Raw genomic sequence first — 20173 nt, forward strand, 5'->3', positions numbered from 1 at the left:
TGAGTTGTCTGAATTCTTTTGACATTTTAGATACTAACCCCTTATCAGATATATGATTTGCATTTCTATTCAGTAGGTTGCTTTTTCATTTTGTGGATGATTTCCTTTATTGTGCAGCTTTTTAGTTTGATGTAAGCTAAACTGCAATACTTTGGCCACGTCATGAGACGAGTTGACTCACTGGAAAAGACTCTGATGCTGGGAAAGGTTGGGGGCGGGAGGAGAAGGGGACGACGGAGAATGAGATGGCTGGATGGCATCACCGACTCTGTGGACATGAGTTTGAGTGAACTCCGGGATTTGGTGATGGACAGGGAGGCCTGGTGTGCTGTGATTCATGGGGTCGCGGAGAGTCGGACACGACTGAGCGACTGAACTGAAAGCTCACTTATTTTTGCTTTTGTTGCCTTTACTTTTCCATGCAGTGTGCAGTTGTGTAGTTGTGTCCAACTCTTTGCAACCCTTTGGACTGTAGCCTGCTAGGCGCCTCTGTCCATGGGGTTTTCCAGGCAAGAATACTGGACTGGGTTACCATTCCTCCTCTGGGGATCTTGCTGACCCAGGGATCGAAACTGCATCTCCTGTGTCTCCTGAATTGCAGGTGGATTCCTTTACCCGCTGAGCCATCGGAAAGCCCTAAAAGGCTTTGCTTTTGGATTCAGTCTAAAAACGTAATGCCAAGACCAAAGTCAAGGACCTCACTGCCTACATTTTCTTCTAGAGGTTTTATGGTTTCAGGTCTTATGTGTAAGTCTTTAATCCATTTTAAGTTAACCGTTGTATATGGTGTCAGGTAGTGGTCTAGTTTCATACGTTGCATGTAGGTGTAAAATTTTCCACTGTTTATTCTTGGCTCCTTTATTGTAATTGACCATATACTTGTGGGTCTGTTTATTGCTTTCTGTTCTGCTCCACTAATCTGTGTGCCTACGTTTATGACAACATCACTCTATAACTTTCCAGTATAGTTTGAAATCGGGGAGTGTGATACCTCTTTTTCAAGGTTGCTTTGGCTATTTGTGGGTTTTTTCTTTTTTGATTCCATAAAAATTTTAGAACTGTTTCTTCTAGTCCTGTGGAACATGGCTTTGTAAGTTTGATAGGGATTGCCTTGAATCTATAGAATGCTTTTGGTAATATGGACATCTCAACAACAGTAATTCTTCCAATGTATGAGCATGGAATATTCTTCAATATTTCGTGTCTTCGTCAATGTCTTAACAGTTTTCAGTATACAAGTCTGTCACCTCTTCGGTTAAATTTATTTCTAGATATTTTATTCTTTTTGATACAGTTGTAAATGGAATTTTCTCTGATATTTGGTTATTCGTTTTAAAGAAAGCAATAGGTTTCTATATATTGACTTTGTATCCTGCAACTATAGAGAATTCACTTGTTAGTTTTATCAGTTTTTTCCATGGACTCTTTCTTTATACAGTATTACATCATCTGTAAATAGTGAGTTTTACTTCTTGCCTTCCAATTTGGATGGCTATCTTGTTGAGTATTTCCAAAGTTAAAAAATCATCTTGATATCTTCATTTGGAAGATATCACTCCTGATGAATTTTCCACTCCTGATGAATCCCAGTGGTATAATCTTTCTACTGAAATTGCTAATGTTCATTCTGGTATTTAACATGGTATGTACTGCTAATACTGTTTTTGATAGTTTTATGGAGTGACTTGTGTTACCTCATGTTTGTGTGTTTCAATTTCTCTAATCTTTTTCTGATGATCTGAGCTTATAAATTAGGCTTCATCTTAGAAAGTTTATGATATATACAATTGGGTCGAGTCTTCACACTGTTCAATTAAGCACAATTAGCTGAACATAATTTCCTATGATGTGTGTATTAGTTGCTCAGTCGTGTCTGACTCTTTTAGCTCCCTGATTATAGACCACCAGGCTCCTCTGTCCATGGAGTTCTCCAGGCAAGAATACTGGAGTGGGTTGCCATTTCCTTCTCCAGGGGATCTTTCCAACCCAGGGATAGAACCCAGGTCTTATGCATTGTAAGCAGATTCTTTACGGTCTGAGCCACCAGAGAAGCCCAATTTCCTATGGGAGGAGGTCGCGAAATTCCAGCAGAATTGTAGATCTTTAGGTCTGTAGATGCTTAATAACCACACTGAAACGAACGAAGAGTGGAGGGCAAATTCCTTCAAGAAGTTACAATAGTGTCAGGGCAGGGGCAAGCTATTGCAGCTCAGCTCTATAGCCATTGGTTAGCACCGCAATGGGCTCCTTCCCCAAGCAATTGACAGGGAGCAACTGTCAACCCGCAGCAGTTACTAGTTCTGCTCAGCGACTGGACTTCCCTGGTGGCTCAGACCCATAAAGAATCTGCCTGCAATATGGGAGACCCAGGTTCGATCCCAGGTTCGGGAAGATATTGTGGAGAAGGGAATGGCTACCCACTCCAGTATTCCTGCCTGGAGAATCCCATGGACAGAGGAACCTGGCCCGCTACAGTCCATGGGGTCGCAAAGAGTCAGACGCGACTGAAGGACTAACACTTACAGAGCGGGCCCCTCTCCCACATCTGTATAAAATGAGCCCGGGTTGAGATTAAGCAGAGGTAGCTTTTTGAGGCCTTAGTTGGCCATCTTCTCAGTCTGCTAACTTTCCAATTAAAATAGTTATTTCTTGTTCCAACAACTAGTCGCCTGATTTATTGGCCCGATTTATGGCCAGCATAACCAGCCTGAGATGACCTAAGGGTACGAGGCAAATTCCTTCAAGAAGTGCCTTTGGATTTCAAAAATTTTCCGTCCAAAATCTACCTGAACATCTGTAACCCAGTACACGTGTATATGACTGATTAAAGAATGTCACTATAGAATACTCTACTATCTTACTCCAATACTTCCTCGACTACCGGAGAGGTTCCTGAAATTCCTCACTCTTATTTCATATAAAACAAAACTGTAGCCCTTCCAGGTAGAAACCAGTTAAGCTGATTCACGAACTACTAAAGGGTCGTTAAAGGCAAACTGAAACCGCTCCCCTATCCGTCTCTGCTGCTGCCCGATCTCTCCTGGCCCTTTGGATACGCGGCGCTGGCAGCCGGGAAGGTAACGGCCCGCGGAGAAGTTAGGAGCCGCATCTGCGGTCCGCCCTCGACCGGTAGACCGGCTTCCAGTCCGGAAGCAGCTGGGCTCCTACCTACAGCCCGCTCTCGCTGGATGATGCGGAGCTCCACCAGTTTCCCTGCCCTCCGCTTCCTCGAAGTCCGTCCCACCTTTCATCTGCTCTCAGCCAATTTCGCATCTCCTCTGCGAGGTGGGCCGAGCGCCGAGCAATCGATGCCTCCTCCCCCGCCCCGGGAGCCGCCATTTTGCGGGGAGGAGAAACACTACTAAGGGCGGCAGCGGCTCAACGGGATGTCGTCTGGCTTCTGCTTCTCTTGCCAGCGCTGTGGAGCTCGGGCAGAAACCTCCGTCGGGGCCACTCCTCCGCCTGCCTCTCCGGAATGAGGCCTAAGTTCCCGCACCGGAAGGCCCCCTTTCTCCTCCGAGAGTAAGTAGCACCGGGCGGCGCAGCGCGCCCCCGCGCGCCCTGTTCTGTCAGTTACCCCGCGCGCCCCCGCGGCCGCGCGCCGTTCCCCGCGCGCTCCCGCCTCGCCCCCTCCCAGGCTGGGCGCTCGGCGCAGACTCGCTTGTTTGTGTCTGCAGGAGCCCAAGAAGAGGCCGAAGCCGAGACGATGCCTGGGAAGCTGAAGGTGAAAATCGTGGCCGGGCGCCATTTACCAGTGATGGACAGAGCTAGTGACCTGACTGATGCCTTCGTGGAGGTTGGTGCAAGGTCCTGCCCCTCCAAACACAGGGAGCGCCGAGCCCTGTGAAGGATCCTAGCCACCTCGCCCGCAGTCCCTCAGCCCGTTCCCCGCCCACCGGCCTGCCGGGTGCGGTGCTTGGCCTGCCCTCCCTGGAGAGCTGACTGCCGAGACTGCAGCCCTTGCACGCTCAGCCGCGAGGGAAGGCTATTACTGCTCTGTCTGCAGGGGTGACCCTGATGTCAGGACTCCTAACAGGCCACCCGCCAGTCAGGAGATCCCAAGGCGTGGCCAGGCGGCCACTGAAACACACACACACACACCCACATCCACCCTTCTTTGGGGGGAGGGTACCTGGTTTTTTAATGCTAGAGTGATGGAGATGTTGTTTAAGAATGTAGATACAGTCTGTTTTGGACACGGGAGAGCTGCAAGGCGATCTCCTCTTTAACATAGTGATTTCTGAATCATCAGTGCAAGTTCTGAAACCCAAGTGTAACACTTTTATGCTCTTGTATAGACTGGTAGGTCCGATGAGCTGTTTAAGGGTAATTTAGTGCCTTGAGGTAGGAAGCCAATTAAGTGCCATGGGTTTAAATTGCAAAATTGCTTTTTAAATCTAATGATTAGTTTAAAACTCATGCAAATTAGCACAGGCCTGGGGCCCGGAAAGTAATAATCCAGAGTCTGAAAGAAGCCTAGTAATACTGTAATAAAAAATTGTCAGGGTGAGCCAGAGCATTAGAACAGTAATTGTTTGGGCTATTAATGCTTCAAGTTGATACAGGATAATATACAGCCTGATTCCATCTCAATATAAAATACTGTTCATGGTCCCTAAAGATTCTCTGCTGCTGCTAAGTCGCTTCAGTCGTGTCTAATCTAGTGAAATATTGGCACAAACATTTACATTTTTATTCTCAACTTCATTTTTATTTGAAAAACAGTTACTGAGTATGTTCTTGGGCCAGATGATAAGTCATGGGGTTGCACAGATTGCAAAAGCATAGTCTTTGCTTTCAGGTATATCAGAGACTGACCTGCACAGTTTAGGTTAATAAATAGTAGCTGACATGTATTGAGTCTTGTTATTGCCAGGTCTGTTCTAAGTATTTTTCAATTCTTAGTCTTTATATCTTAAATTTTAGTGTTACATCTTAGTCTTTATATCGGACTTCTCTGCTAGCTCAGGCCGTAAAGAAGCTGCAGGAGACCTAGGTTTGATCCTTGCGTTGGGAAGATCCCCTGGAGAAGGGAATGGCTACCCACTCCAGTATACTTGTCTGGAGAATTCCATGGACAGAGGAGCCTGGAGGGCTACAGTCCATGGGTTTGCAGAGTTGGACACGAGTGCACGACTAACGCACAACCCAGCCTTTATATCAGTCCTACTATTGTATTGTTATTTTCCCATTTACAGTGTAAGTACCAGAAGGACACAACAGATTTGTTTGTTTTTATATCATATGGACTTTTGTTTCCAAGCAGTATGTACATATAGTCATTAAAACATATCTGAAAGAATCATGATACCTGAGAAATGCTATGAAGTATTGCTGGTACAAAGGAACCTGGCAAGTTCAGGAGCCAGGGGAAAATGTTCTGAGATAACATTTGCATTGTCAACCTGTATTGACTGTTTTTACAATTAAAAATGCTTTACAACTTGAAAAAAAGCCTAGGAACAGTAAATAATTTGCCAGAGGTAACTTAACCTTGTAATTCTCCATAGCCTTGTGGTCTGTTAATCCACTGTGCTCATACTGCCTTTCCAGACAAGATGATGGGTGTTTCTGTAGATTCTGGAAACTTAATTCTGTCTCTGAAGGTTGAAGGAGTCTTCCTAAGAAAGAGACATTGGAGCTGGGCTTTGTAGAATACCCAGAATTTTCCAGGCAGAGTGGAAAGGCGCAGAATATCAAAGGCGCAGAGCGGGATACATGGTGTGTGAGACCAGCTTAGTGTGTGATGTACTTGGTGTCAGAAGGGATATGTGGGTAGTGGAGCTTTGGGGGGTTAAAGCTAGAAAGGTACCTTTGCACCAACCTCATTTTCGGTATTAAAGGCATTTTCCTTTATTTTGTGAGTGTAGGGTAGACTGGGGAAGTTTTTCAAGCAGAAATGAAATAAGATCATTTTTGTATTAGGTTGTTTCTTTCTAGGATGACGTGAATGGTGATGTTATTGATAGACTGGATAGATGAGAGATGAGGCAAGGAGATCAGTTGAGAAGGTGGTAAAATTATCCAGACAACGTGTGCTTGTTTAGATGATAGTGGGAATGAATTAAAGGCGAAAGACTTGAGGGACGTTTCTGAGGTAACATTCTCAGGCCTTGGTAACAGACGGTGTTTGCTGGGGAGGGAGGAGTTGGATTTAATGGTGACTCATTCATTCCTTCTTTCAACAAATAGTTACTGAGTGTCTGCTGTTTCCCAAGCCTTGTGGTAGTCACCGATCTAGCTGATGCGTATGTGATAGTGTATAAAATATTCTTGGTCCCTGTTTTTATGGACTGTATATTTTAACCAGACGTTAAAAAGTAAAGGAAAATTAAATTTATAATTAGAAATAGTGGTGAGAGTCATGAAAGAAAAGCAATAGAGAATCTCAGGAGGTTTTCCTTCACTGTTCACCGGAAATTATCACGACATTGTCAATGGGCTATATGCCAATCCAAAATCAAAGGTTTTGAAAAAATTAAATACCATGTACTTGTACCTGTTAGAAGTAGTAGACTGTTAAAAGTTTAATTTTACATAGTCACTGTCCTGGAGTGAAAAAATAAATATATACATATACACTTTTCTAATTGTCAGTAACTATTAAAAAAGAAGAAGAATCTCTGGAACTTTAGGTTGGATTATCAAGGGAGGCCCCCAAGAAAGTGCCAGCTAGGCACAGACCTGCTGGATGAGAAGGAATAGCTGGTTGGCCGTGGCAGTGGAGGTGTATGTGTGTGTAGCAGAGAGACTGGAGAAGAAAGCCTCTGCAGAGGGAAGATCCTGAGGATTTGCTTATTTCAGGAAGTGCGGGAGGAGATGTGTGCTGGTAAGTAGTAAGGGGAGGAGCGAGTGCTGTGAGATAACCGTACAGTTAATCAGGGAGCCAATTGTGCAGGATCCTAGAGGCCATGACTGAAGTTTGGTTTTGATTTCTCAGTTCAGTGGGAAGCACTGATTAAGATGAGTATTTCTGTTACTGTCTGGAGAATGGACTGCAGAAGGGAATGAGCAAAAGCAGGTATCTAGTTAGGAGATTTCATAATAGTTCAAAAAAGAGATCGTGAGGGTCAAGGTGATGGCTTTGGTAATAGAAGTGGATGGATTCCAGATACACTTTGAAAATAGACAGTAGAGGACTTGGTAGGTTGGAGTAGCGGCCAGGGAAAGGGAGATGTAAGGATGATTCCTAGCTTTCTGGTGTCACTGGAGTAATTTTCTCAGTTTTTGTGGGGTTCAGAGAGATTGACTGAGTGGGTTGAACATCAGCTTCCATTTGGGCATGTTCAGTTTGAAGTGTCTTTGGGTCCTTTAATTGGAGTTATTGAGTAAAAAAGGTTGGATTTGTGAGTATGGTGTTTTGAAGAGAGGTATGAGTGGAGGAAGACTCTCGAGAGTCCCTTGGACTGCAAGGAGATCCAACCAGTCCATTCTAAAGGAGATCAATCCTGGGTGTTCATTGGAAGGACTGATGCTAAAGCTGAAACTCCAATACTTTGGCCACCTCATGCGACGAGCTGACTCACTGGAAAAGAGTCTGATGCTGGGAGGAATTGGGGGTGGGAGGATACGGGGACGACAGAGAATGAGATGGCTGGTTGGCATCACCGACTCGATGGACATGAGTTTGAGTGAACTCCGGGAGTTGGTGATGGACAGGGAGGCCTGGCGTGCTGTGATTCATGGGGTCGCGGAGAGTCGGACACGACTGAGCAACTGAACTGAACTGAATGAGTTAAAAATAAGCTCCCACAGTCCAGTACTTCTCAACTCTGTGAGACCCAAACTCGTGTTTATATAGCAGGTATTTTGGAATCTTCCCTTTACTGTCTTTGCTGCTGCTGCTAAGTCACTTCAGTCGTGTCTGACTCTGTGCAACCCCATAGACGGCAGCCCACCAGGCTCCCCTGTCCCTGGGATTCTCCAGGCAAGAACACTGGAGTGGGTTGCCATTTCCTTCTCCACTGTATGAAAGTGAAAAGTGAAAGTGAAGTCGCTCAGTCGTGTCCGACTCTTTGCGACCCCATGGACTGCAGTCTACCAGGCTCCTCTGTCCGTGGGATTTTCCAGGCAAGAGTCCTGGAGTGGGTTGCCATTGCCTTCTCCGACTTTGCATGCTTACAGTTCTAAAGAATCAATATAATGCTCTAACTGTAATATGATACAGAAATAAAAGTATTTTATAATATGTATTTTAATATGGACATACTTGTTAATGACCATAGTAGAAGACATGAAGTAGTCACTTTGAGTCCATGATATTTATTGAGGCTTTGTATATATCAGATACTGTACTGGCTGTAGTGCAGCATGCAAGGATAGAGCAGTGAGCAAAACAATTTCTGTAGTCATGGAACTTAGGTTTTAGTGGGAGGAGAGAGTTAATCAGGAAAATTGCTCAGTAAGAGAGAAACTGCAAGGTGGTGAGAAGTGCCCCATGTGGAGAAAACAAAGCAGGGATTCAGGATAGCGAATACCTCAGCTCCATGTACAATCTCCTGAACACGGCTGCTCCCCGCACAGAGCGAGACAGTTATGCAGTGCTGGCATCTCAGATGGGCCTTCACTGCCATAGATTATCTGATTTTCCAAAATAGGCAGCTCATGGGAAAAAAATTGTCCACTAATTTTCACAGTGGTCATATTTCTTGACAATTATGTGTATTGAAGTGAGTATATATTTAAACCCCATTACAATACTTACATTTGTAAAACTGAGTTGGGTTCTGGGTAGGTTTTTGACCCATCTGGCTATCTGGTGGGGACATTGGATAGTCATGACATGGGTCAAGTCTTCATTGTTGGGGACTGTCTCTTGAATTGCAGGACACCTAGCATCTCTGACCTTCTTCACTTAATACTACTACAGTTTGTCCCCAAAATACCCGCTGGCAATTTTTAAAGTTCCCTCAGAAGTTGGTTCTGTCCCTTTTGCAAACCACTGGCTTAAGGGGAGAGAAGAGGGAGCAAGAAGAGGGATGGATCCTTGAACGAATTGACATTAAGAATTTATTAGAAGTTGAGGATTGTGGGAAGGAAACACACTGTCAGGCAGTGATTTTAGGAGAGAATCAGGAAAGTGAAGTCTCAGAAGGCATTGACATTCAGAAGGAGTGACAAGGCCAGAAACCCATGCTGTAGTAAAGTAAGTACACAGGAGGGCTTCCCAGGTGGTGCTAGTGGTAAAGAACCCACCTGCCAAGACAGCAGACATAGTAAAAGATCCAAGTTCGATCCCTGGGTTGGGAAGATCCCCTGGAGGAGGGCATGGCAACCCACTCCATGGGAGAACTCCATGGACAGAGGAGTCTGGTGGGCTACAGACCATAAGGTTGCAAAGAGTTGGACACAACTGAAGAGACCTAGCACTCACGCACTGTCCGCAGGAATAAGGAAGGAGGGGTGGCATGAATAGGCAACTGTTTCAAGAAGTACGGCTGTGAGGGGAGAGGAGAAATAGTGTGATATTGAGGGGGTATGCAGCTTTTAGTACTTAAAAAATAAATTAGAAGATATTAGAACATATTTGTGTGCTAGTAGGAATAATCCAGTAGAAAGGGAAAGATTAATTCAGGAAAAGGGGATAATGAAGGATTACAGTATAATAAAGGGATACATTGTATGGGGTAGACTCTTAAGTACTGTATGAATGCATAGGAAAGGGGCATAATGAAGTCTGGGCTGGTGCTAAGAAGCCTTTGTGCTGGACTGAAAGGATGGTAATATCTCCACAGGGAGAGAGGAAAAGGGGGCATGTTTTGGATGAAGAGGACAAACTTGCTAAAAGCAAAAGGAGGGGAAAGAGCACATGTAATTGAAGAGAGGGTTCTTGTTGAATGGAAGTGGGAAATAAAATTTGGCTGAGTAAAGGGGATACGGGCCCCCTGGTGGCTCAGATGGATACAGATTACCCAGTGGTCTGAAAAGGAGGGGAGAAGTCTGTACGGTGGATGCTCTTTTAACCAGTTTCTACCAGCTGACTCATTACCGTCTCCAGTGCTCTGCGTTTCTGCCGTAAACACATTTTTGAATACCTCGTATCGTTAGAGTCTGCTCCATTGTGCCTGTTTCTCCCATCAGTTTTGATACGTTACTAAGAGGCAGTTGTGTTTATTCCCTACCCTATTTATGCCAACTCCGTTTGTTATTATTTGTTTAAACCTTATACAAATCAGTGATTTAAGTGGGATGATGAAGTTGATAATGCTGTGTAAAGACTTATGGATACAGTTGCTAAAAATTACTCCTGAATTAGATGAAGATTTTAAAATGAGTGTTCTCTATCCATAGTTTTATACCAGCAATTTTAAGTCTACCGCATGAAAAAAAAATAATTTATTTGTTTATATGGCTAGACCAAGTCTTTAGCTATGGCATGTGCGATCTAGGTCCCTGACCAGAGGTTGGACCTGGGCCCACTGCATTGGGAGTGCGGAGTCTTAGTCACTGGACTACCAGGGAAGTCCCTCTACCACATTATAAGGAAACCCAAACTGGCAAATACAGATGATACATTATGGGTGGTGTTTATGCAAAGAAGATGCCACAGAACTATCAGCAGTGGATCCTTACTCAAAGATGAGGCCTTTAGTCTTATGATAAAAGATAGAGAAATGAATATTTGTTTGCCTGTTTTATTTGAAAATGTTTACTGCTTGTATCATTTTTAATGATTATCTGATCTAACCAAACTATTTGACTGACTACTCAGATATTGGTCCTGGTTGTATTGGTTGAGGGAATTTCTGCTATATATGATGTGAGGCTTTCAGGAAGCCAGTGAAGACCAAGTAATACTTAAAGATGATTATTAAATGGAAATCTCCAGGATGAATGGGATGGGATTCTGTACAAGGGAAGTATTAAAATATATCCCAGTATTAATGTGCATGTTACAAACTGTTCAGCCAAACTACATTATCATTTTGTGTTTACCCAGGAGCCTTTGAAGGAACTGGGAGAGGAAAAGAAATTAACGTTTAATGAGCATCTTCTACCAGACATTTGCTAGGTCCCTACATGCATTATCCTGATTAATGCTTACAGCAACTCCTCTTTTCAGAGGAGGAAACAGCTTTAAATAACAGGTTAAATAACTTTCTCAAGGTAATTTAGCTAATGAGTGGGGAAAGAGAATGCCTTTACCTTACCAGGGAATCTCGTTAAAATCCCTGATGTTCTTTAGCTAAATGGTGAGGCATTCATTTAATTGCTGAGTAATAAAATCTCCTTTGAATTAAATAAGACCAAATGAACTCTGATTCTTCTTTAGTAGGTGGGAAATCACCACAATGTTGGCAGAGTACCCGCTCTAGCCTTTTTCTTCTAAAATCTTTTGTTGGTTTAGAGTAGTATGGAGACTATTAGATTTTTACTGTAGATGGAATGGACAGTTGACCATCCCCCACCCCAGCCCCCCCAAAAAGCACATTATAGCACTACACTGTAGTGGGACAGAACTTAAGAGGGTGCCAAAATCATAACTTAGGGAATGATTTGCTGGGTTTTGGCAGTTGAGCCAAAACCCTTGGGTATATTTGGCTTTTGAATGGTGTTGAATGGTATGATGAATCCTAATGATATTTTCCTTCAAATAGTTTTTAGGTAAATTAAAAAACAAATATTTCTTTGGTGTTTTGAATGTTGAAATGTAACAAACATTGGAGAGGTAGTGAGCAGGTTTCTTCTGAGGGGTCTTTTTCCTCATTTTATTTCTTTTACATTTGTGATTTAAAAGTAAAAAGATAGTTACATAGTAATACAGTTGACCCTTCATGCCCCTGGGGTCTGCTTCCTTGGATTCAACCAACTGCAGGTAGAAAATATTTGGAAAAAAAATTTCCAGAAAGTTACATTTTTGTAACTTGAATTTTTTGTGTGTGGCAGCTGTTTACATAGTATGGGCTTCCCAAGTGGCATTAGCGGTAAAGAACCTACCTGCCAGTGCAGGAGACGAGACAAGGATAGGGTTGAATCCCTGGGTTGGGAAGATCGGCTGGAGAAGGGAATGGCAACCCAGTAGTCTTGCCTTGAGAATCCCATGGACAGAGGAGCCTGGAGGGCTACCATAGAGTCACAAAGAGACAGGACTGAAGTGACTTAGCATACACACATGTTGTATTTACAGCTGTTTACATAGCTGGATCATGGAGAAAGCAAGAGAGTTCCAGAAGAGCATCTATTTCTGCTTCACTGACTATGCCAAAGCCTTTGACTGTGTGGATCACAGTAAACTGTGGAAAATTCTGAAAGAGATGGGAATACCAGACCACCTGATCTGCCTCTTGAGAAACCTGTATGCAGGTCAGGAAGCAACAGTCAGAACTTTACATGGAACAACAGACTGGTTCCAAATAGGAAAGGGAGTGCATCAAGGTTGTATATTGTCACCTTGCTTATTTAACTTATATGCAGAGTACATCATGAGGAACACTGGGCTGGAAGAAGCACAAGCTGGAATCAAGATTGCTGGGAGAAATATCAATAACCTCAGATATGCAGATGACACTACCCTTATGGCAGAAAGTGAAGAGGAACTAAAAAGCCTCTTGATGAAAGTGAAAGAGGAGAGTGAAAAGGTTGGCTTGAAGCTCAACATTCAGAAAACAAAGATCATGGCATCTGGTTCCATCACTTCATGGGAAATAGATGGAAAAACAGTGGAAACAGTGTCAGACTTTATTTTTTTGGGCTCCAAAATTACTGCAGATGCTGATTGCAGCCATGAAATTAAAAGATGCTTACTCCTTGGAAGGAAAGTTATGATCAACCTTGATAATATATTAAAAAGCAGAGACATTACTTTGCCAACCAAGGTCCGTCTAATCAAGGCTATGGTTTTTCCCGTGGTCATGTATGGATGTGAGAGTTGGACTGTGAAGAAAGCTGATCGCCGAAGAATTGATGCTTTTGAACTGTGGTGTTGGAGAAGACTCTTGAGAGTCCCTTGGACTGCAAGGAGATCCAACCAGTCCATTCTAAGGGAGATCGATCCTGGGTGTTCATTGGAAGGACTGATGCTAAAGCTGAAACTGCAATACTTTGGCCACCTCATGCGACGAGTTGACTCACTGGAAAAGACTCTGATGCTGGGAAGGGTTGGGGGTGGGAGGAGAAGGGGACAACCGAGAATGAGATGGCTGGATGGCATCACCGACTCAGTGGACATGAGTTTGAGTGAACTCCGGGAGTTGGTGATGGACAGGGAGGCCTGGCGTGCTGTGATTCATGGGGTCGTGGAGAGTCGGACACGACTGAGCGACTGAACTGAACTGAACATAGCATTTTGGGGAAGGAAGTGGCAACCTACTCCAGTATTCTTGCCTGGAGAATTCCTTGGATAGAGGAGCCTGGTGGGCCACAGTCCATAGGGTCGCAAAGAGAACACGGCTCAAGCAACTTAGCATATGGCTTCAGCCATGTCCTCTTTGCGACCCTATGGACTAGAGATGATTTAAAGTGTACAGGAAATTATGTGCAGATACTGTACCATTTTATATAAGGGACTTGAGCATCCACAGATTTGGATACCTGTGGGTTGGGCGAGGGGTAGGGAGGAGTCCTGGAACTAATACCTGGGTACTGAGAGACAACTGAGCATGAATAACTCCTGTTACAAAAGATTCAAATACTCAGAAGTAAACTTGAAAGCCCCATACTTCTTATAACATTGTACTGTGTTATCTGCTCCATTATCAGTTCCTTCTTCAGAGATCATTGCTGTCTCTTTTTTGGCAGGTATCTATCTACTCCTCCCTCTAAAAAAAAGCAACTTTTACATATCATATGTTTCTTGGTTTTTTCAGTTATTATGCCATGGACATATCCCCCTCACAGCATATATAGTTAGCTCCGTTCTGTAGTAGGGAGTATGTGATTTAGTCACTTTCTTGTCACTAGGTTTTTGTGTATTTTTTGGAGGAGGAGCCACGTGTGAAAGTACTTCTTTAGGATAAATTCCTGGAAGTGAATCCAGAGTTCTATAATTTGAATCTAAACAGAGTTTTTGCCATTTGAATTTATTTTAATTTTTGGTGTTTTTGACTTTTAAAATAACCCATTTAAAAAAAATAGGTAATATACATGCATGTCAAAATTCAACAGATACAAAATGAGTTAGCCTCTCATTGCCTCTCCTTCAACTGATCTGTTTTGTTCTGTTTAGTGGCCTCTGTTAACATATGTTGTATATCCTTCCAGAAATAATCTGTGCACATATAGGCAAATGTCATATGCCTTATGACATTTTGTCATTTTTTTCCTCCACAAAGAATGCCATACACACTGCCCTGCAGTAGAGATGTCTCTTAGACATTGTTCCTTTTTAAAAAAATTTTTAAATTCAATTATTTTGGCTGCACTGGGCTCTTTGGTTCAGCACACAAACTTCTCTGCTTGCAGCACATGGGCTTAGTTGTGGAATGTGGGATCTTAGTTCCCTGACCAGGGATCAAACCTGGGCCCTTAGACATTGTTCTGTACTAGTTTTTGGAGAACGGCTTCATTTTTCTCTTTAGCACTACATCATGCAGCTTTCCCATACTTGATTTAGCCATTCCCAATTGATGGACATCTAGGTTACTTCCAATCATTTGCTACTATAATGTTGCTTGTATATGTCATTGCGCATTTCTGTATAAATTTAAAGGGTATGGGCGTTTAACATTTTGATAAATGTTGTCAGATTGCACTTTGTGAAGACTGTTCAAAGTTGCACTTACAGCAGCAAGAGTAAGAGTATGAAACACTCACACTGTTTTTTCAGACCTTTTAACCTCTGCCGACCTAAGTAGTTAACATGTTGGTTTAGTTTGTTTTCATCTTTTGATGTATTAAAAAGACATCTACATTTCCATTTCTTTGAATTTCCTATTTTCAGTTGGTTTATTGATCTTTTTCTTACTGCTTTATAGGAACTTGTTAGAAATCAAGGAAATGAGCTGTTTGTGACATGTTTGGCAAATACTTTTTCTCAGTTTCTTATTTATCATAGTCCTTACCATGCTTGATGGAGTAGGAAATAGCAACCCACTTCAGTATTCTTGCCTGGAAAATCCCATGAACAGAGGAACCTGGCTGGCTACAGTTCATGGGATTGCAAAGAGCGAGACACGACTGAGCAACTAAGCACACTCACCATGCAAGAACTTACCATTTTTGTATACTTTCTTAAACTTTTTCTACCCTCTTGACGCAACTGCCTAGGTCCATAATGGTGGATGTCATCCCTGATAATTCAAATTATGTGATAAAATGTACAGAAGATAATGACTATAGTTTTGGGTATTTTGCTTTTAGAATATTTTCTGGACTGATTAAACATTAATGTCTGCCAGTATTGTAATACCAAAAGTAGGATTGTAAGTCAGGGAGAAAAGGAGATTTAATGGGTAATCTGACTGAACCAGCATTTCCTAAGTATCTACAATGTGAAAAATTCTTTACTGGGTATTGGGATAAACCTTCAGTGAATTTTGAGGGTGGGAGATACATACTGGTGAAAACTGATAGAATTGGGAAAGCGCTTGGCAGGATCAAATTTAGGAAAGATGAGACAGTCTGGGAAGTAGTTTCTTACCTGTTTTGCTCTTAAACTTCCTGACCACTTCTCAAGTCCAGTCTGAGGTTTCACAATCTCCATTCTTTGTTAGAAACGTCCCAGGGATTTAGCCTGCTTTCCATCTTCTTCATTTTCTTATTTACTTTTTCTTTTTGATTTAGTGCCCGCCAAGACTGACTGTGAAATCAGATAGACTCCCCATCCAACCCCTTTTATTGTCCCTGAACGTAGGAACATAAAACCCTTAATGACCATAGTTTATTGCTGATCACTATGTATACACAAGTAAAGATTTTAAAAAATAACAAATATGAGGAAGTAAGAAAATACAGGAGTATATGTTACTAAGTTCTTCTAATAATAGGCTGTAGTTCTGGATTCCCTTGATGAGCTGGTAAGACAGCTGTCCTTTTTACCTTCTGATTTTGTTTTGCTGGTCCTCCATCCTTAAGACTTTCCTCTTTTGTTTAAACTCCTGTTTAGTGAAGCCCATGTTGAGTACTTCCTCCATGCGGACTTGGTGGTGGATTAGCCACTGAGTCGTGTCCCACACTTGTGACCTCATGGACTGTAGCCCACCAGGCTCCTCTGTCCGTGGGGTTTTCCAGGCAAGAATAGTAGAGTGAGTTGCCATTTCTTTCTCCAGGGGATCTTACCGACTAGGGATTGAACTTGGGTCTCCTGCATTGCAGGTGGATTGTTTACAGATTGAGCCACCAGGGAAGCTCTCACACTGACATAATGGTCTGATTTTAATTTCCCCGTGCCGTGCTGTGCTTCATCGCTCAGTTGTGTCTGACTCTTTACGACCCCCGTGGACTGTAGCCTGCCAGGCTCCTCTGTCCTTGGGGGATTCTCCAGGCAAGAATACTGGAGTAGGTTGCCATGTCCTCCTCCAGGGGATCTTCCTTACCCGGGGATCGGCAGAGCTAGTCAAACAGAACAGTGGGCGAGCCCTTTTTCCCTTGTTCCCAGGTGTAATCTATCAACTCTCCTGAACCTATCCTGTTTTCTCCCCTTTCGTCTCAGGGATAAGGTGTCTTTTTCCACCTGCATGGTTTATCTTCCCATTGCTTAAAGTGAAGTGAAGTTGCTCAGTCGTGTCCGACTCTTTGTGACCCCTTGGACTGTAGCCCACCAGGCTCCTCTGTCCATGGGATTCTCCAGGCAAGAATGCTGCAGTGGGTTGCCATTTCCTTCTCCAGGGGATCTTCCTGTCCCATTGCTTGCTGCTGCTGCTGCTGTCACTTCAGTCGTGTCCGACTCTGTGTGACCCCATAGACGGAAGCCCACCAGGCTCCCCCGTCCCTGGGATTCTCCAGGCAAGAACACTGGAGTGGGTTGCCATTTCCTTCTCCAATGTGTGAAAGTGAAAAGTGAAAGTGAAGTCGCTCAGTCGTGTCCGACCCTTAGCGACCCCATGGACTGCATCCTATCAGGTTCCTCCGTCCATGGGATTTTCTAGGCAAGAGTACTGGAGTGGCTTGCCATTGCCTTCTCCGTCCCATTGCTTAGCGGACGTTAAATTTTATTTTTATTCACATTTTTGATCTTTATATTTGAATTGCTTCTCATTTGTTTTTAGGTAAAATTTGGTAATACCACCTTTAAAACAGATGTGTATCTCAAGTCCCTCAACCCTCAGTGGAACTCAGAGTGGTTTAAATTTGAGGTAAGTTTTTAAATGTCAGCATTTTTTTTGTGTGTATTTTTGAGATGACCCTTTTTTCTCTCCTCCCCAGGAATGATTGGACTACCTTTTATTTCAGGTATTGTGGTTTTTCTACACCAGGAAAATATTTCCTGTGTGTGTGCTCAGTCACTCAATTGTGTCTCTTTTTGGCCCCATTGGCCTCTGCCAGTGAGATTCTCCAGGCAAGAATACTGGAATGGGTTGCATCTTCCAGGGCATCTTCTCAACCCAGGGATCAAACCTGCATCTCCTGCATTGGCAGGCATATTCTTTACCACTAGTGCCAGCTGGGAAGCCCTAGGAATATTGAATTTTCAAAAAAATTATGTTACAGTTTAGAAAAATGGTGAGAACCCAGACTAAAAAGGTATTATATTATTATGTAATAATTTTCCTCTGGATTTTAGCATATACCAAAAATCACTTAAGAACTGTGTACAGATTAAAAGTTTTTTAATTTTCTAACAATTTATCATAACTGTTACCATTTTAACCATTTTTAAGTGTACACTACAACAGCATTCATTGCATTTACCTGCATAGAATGATATGCAAGCCTCACCACTATTTCCAGAACTTTTTGGTCACTTCAGCACCAACTCCCTATGCCCTCCTCTCCCCTGCGCCTTGTAAGCTCTCATCTACTTTCTGTCTCTGAATTTGCCTATGTAAGTATTTCATATAAGTGGAATCATAAGTATTTGTCCTCTTGTGTGTGGCTTCTTTCACTTAACATGATGTTTTTGCGGTTCATCTGTGCTGTGCAGTGTGTATCCAAATTTCATTTCTTTTTATGGCTGAATAATATTCCGTCTTATGAACATACTGTATTTTGTTTATTCTCTTTATCTGTTGTTGAACACTTGGATTTGTTTCTGCCTTTGGGCTGTTGTGACTAACGCCACACCAGTGAACACTGGTATACAAGGATCTGTTTGAATCTTTGTTTTCAGTTCTTCTCGGTATAAACCTAGAAGTGGCGTGAGTGAGTCACATGGTAGTTTCTGTGTTTAGCTTTTTAAGGAACTGCCAAACTTTTCCATAGTGGTTGCACCATTTTGCATTCCCACCAGCATGTCTTGAGAGTTTCAGTTTTTCCATATTCTTGTCAATATTTATTAAACCCACGCACCTATGGACACCTTATCTTCGACAAAGGAGGCAAGAATATAAAATGGACAAAAGACAGTCTCTTTGACAAGTGGTGCTGGGAAAACTGGTCAGCCACTTGTAAAAGAATGAAACTAGAACACTTCCTAACACCATACACCAAAATAAACTCAAAATGGATTAGAGAGCTAAATGTAAGACCAGATACTATAAAACTCCTAGAGGAGAACGTAGGCAAAACACTCTCTGACATAAATCACAGCAGGATCCTCCAAGACCCATCTCCCAGAATATTGGAAAGAAAAGCAAAAATAAACAAATGGGACCTAATTAAAATCAAAAGCTTCTGCACAGCAAAGGAAACTACAAGCAAGGTGAAAAGACAGCCTTCAGAATGGGAGAAAATAATAGCAAATGAAGCAACTGATAAAGGATTAATCTCCAAAATATACAAGCAGCTCCTGCAGCTCAATTCCAGAAAACTAAGTGACCCAATCAAAAAATAGGCCAAAGAACTAAACAGACATTTCTCCAAAGAAGACATAAAGATGGCTAACAAACGCATGAAAAAATGCTCAACATCCCTCATAATCAGAGAAATGCAAATCAAAACCACAATGAGATACCATTTCACACCAGTCAGAATGGCTGCTATCCAAAAGTCGACATGCAATAAATGCTGGAGAGGGTGTGGAGAGAAGGGAACCCTCTTACACTGTTGGTGGGAATGCAAACTAGTACAGCCACTATGGAGAACAGTGTGGAGATTCCTCAAAGAACTGGAAATAGAACTGCCATATGATCCAGCAATCGCACTCCTGGGCATACACACCGAGGAAACCAGAATTGAAAGAGACACATGTACTCCAATGTTCATTGCAGCACTGTTTATAATAGCCAGGACATGGAAGCAACCTAGATGTCCATCTGCAGATGAATGGATAAGAAAGCTTTGGTACATATACACAATGGAGTATTTTTCAGCCATCAAAAAGAATGCATTTGAATCAGTTTTAATGAGGTGGATGAAATTGGAGCCAATTATACAGAGTGAAATAAGCCAGAAAGAAAAACATCAATACAGTATACTAACGCATATATATGGAATTAAGAAAGATGGTAACCTGAACCCTGTATACGAGACTGCAAAAGAGACATAGGCATATAGAACAGTCTTTGGGACTCTGTGGGAGAGGGTGAAGGTGGGATGATTGGGAAGAACGGCATTGTAGCATGTGTATTATCATAAAGTGACCAGTCCAGGTTCGACGCATGATACAGGATGCTTGGGGCTGGTGCACGGGGATGACATGGAGGGAGGATATGGGGAAGAGGGAGGTGGGAGGGGGGTTCAAGAAAGAGAACACATGTACACCCGGGGCGGATTCATGTCAATGTATGGCAAAACCAACCAATATATTAATGTAAGGTAATTTGCCTCCAATAAAATAAATTAAAAAAAAAAAAAGTGGAGGTGGGGGAAGTGATGAAGGAGAAAGAAAAAAAAAATGTTAAGTCATCCAAGTAGGTCTAAAGTGGTTTTCACAATGTAATTTTAATATGCCTTTTTATTATGAATGAGGTGAGTTTGATTTCTTATGACTAAGGCTCATTTGCATTCTTTTACTTTGAATTGTCTCAACTTGAATTGTCTCAACTTTTAACCACCAGAGGAAGATATTTAGATTTTGGAGGTAGACTTCACCAGACTTGATGACCATTTTAATACAAAGAATGTAAATGTGAGGTGGTATCTCACTGGTTTTCTTTTGCATTTCTCTGATGACTAGTCTCTCTACCTTTACTTAGAG

The 20173-nt window shown here is 42.5% G+C and overlaps 1 protein-coding gene across 5 annotated transcripts in view; it reads left to right on the forward strand.

Annotated features, from left to right (window-relative positions):
- The first annotated feature begins 3316 nt into the window (after positions 1–3316).
- Positions 3317–20173, forward strand: part of C2CD5 (C2 calcium dependent domain containing 5) — a 93623-nt gene continuing 76766 nt past the window's right edge. For 2 of the 5 annotated variants that reach the window (XM_055394155.2, XM_055394156.2), the window contains exons 1-3: positions 3318–3522; positions 3678–3796; positions 17145–17231. In XM_055394155.2, the coding sequence (XP_055250130.1) occupies positions 3707–3796; positions 17145–17231 (177 nt within the window). In that variant the 5' untranslated portion in view covers positions 3318–3522; positions 3678–3706. Of the gene's footprint in view, positions 3523–3677; positions 3797–17144; positions 17232–20173 lie in introns of all 5 variants that reach the window. The other 3 variants (XM_055394157.2, XM_055394158.2, XM_055394150.2) reach the window with 2 other exon arrangements.

Source organism: Moschus berezovskii, chromosome 6, assembly GCF_049115385.1.
Source record: "Moschus berezovskii isolate FMDL1 chromosome 6, NW_MosBer_1.0, whole genome shotgun sequence".
In the NCBI taxonomy this organism is placed as follows: Eukaryota; Metazoa; Chordata; class Mammalia; order Artiodactyla; family Moschidae; genus Moschus; species Moschus berezovskii.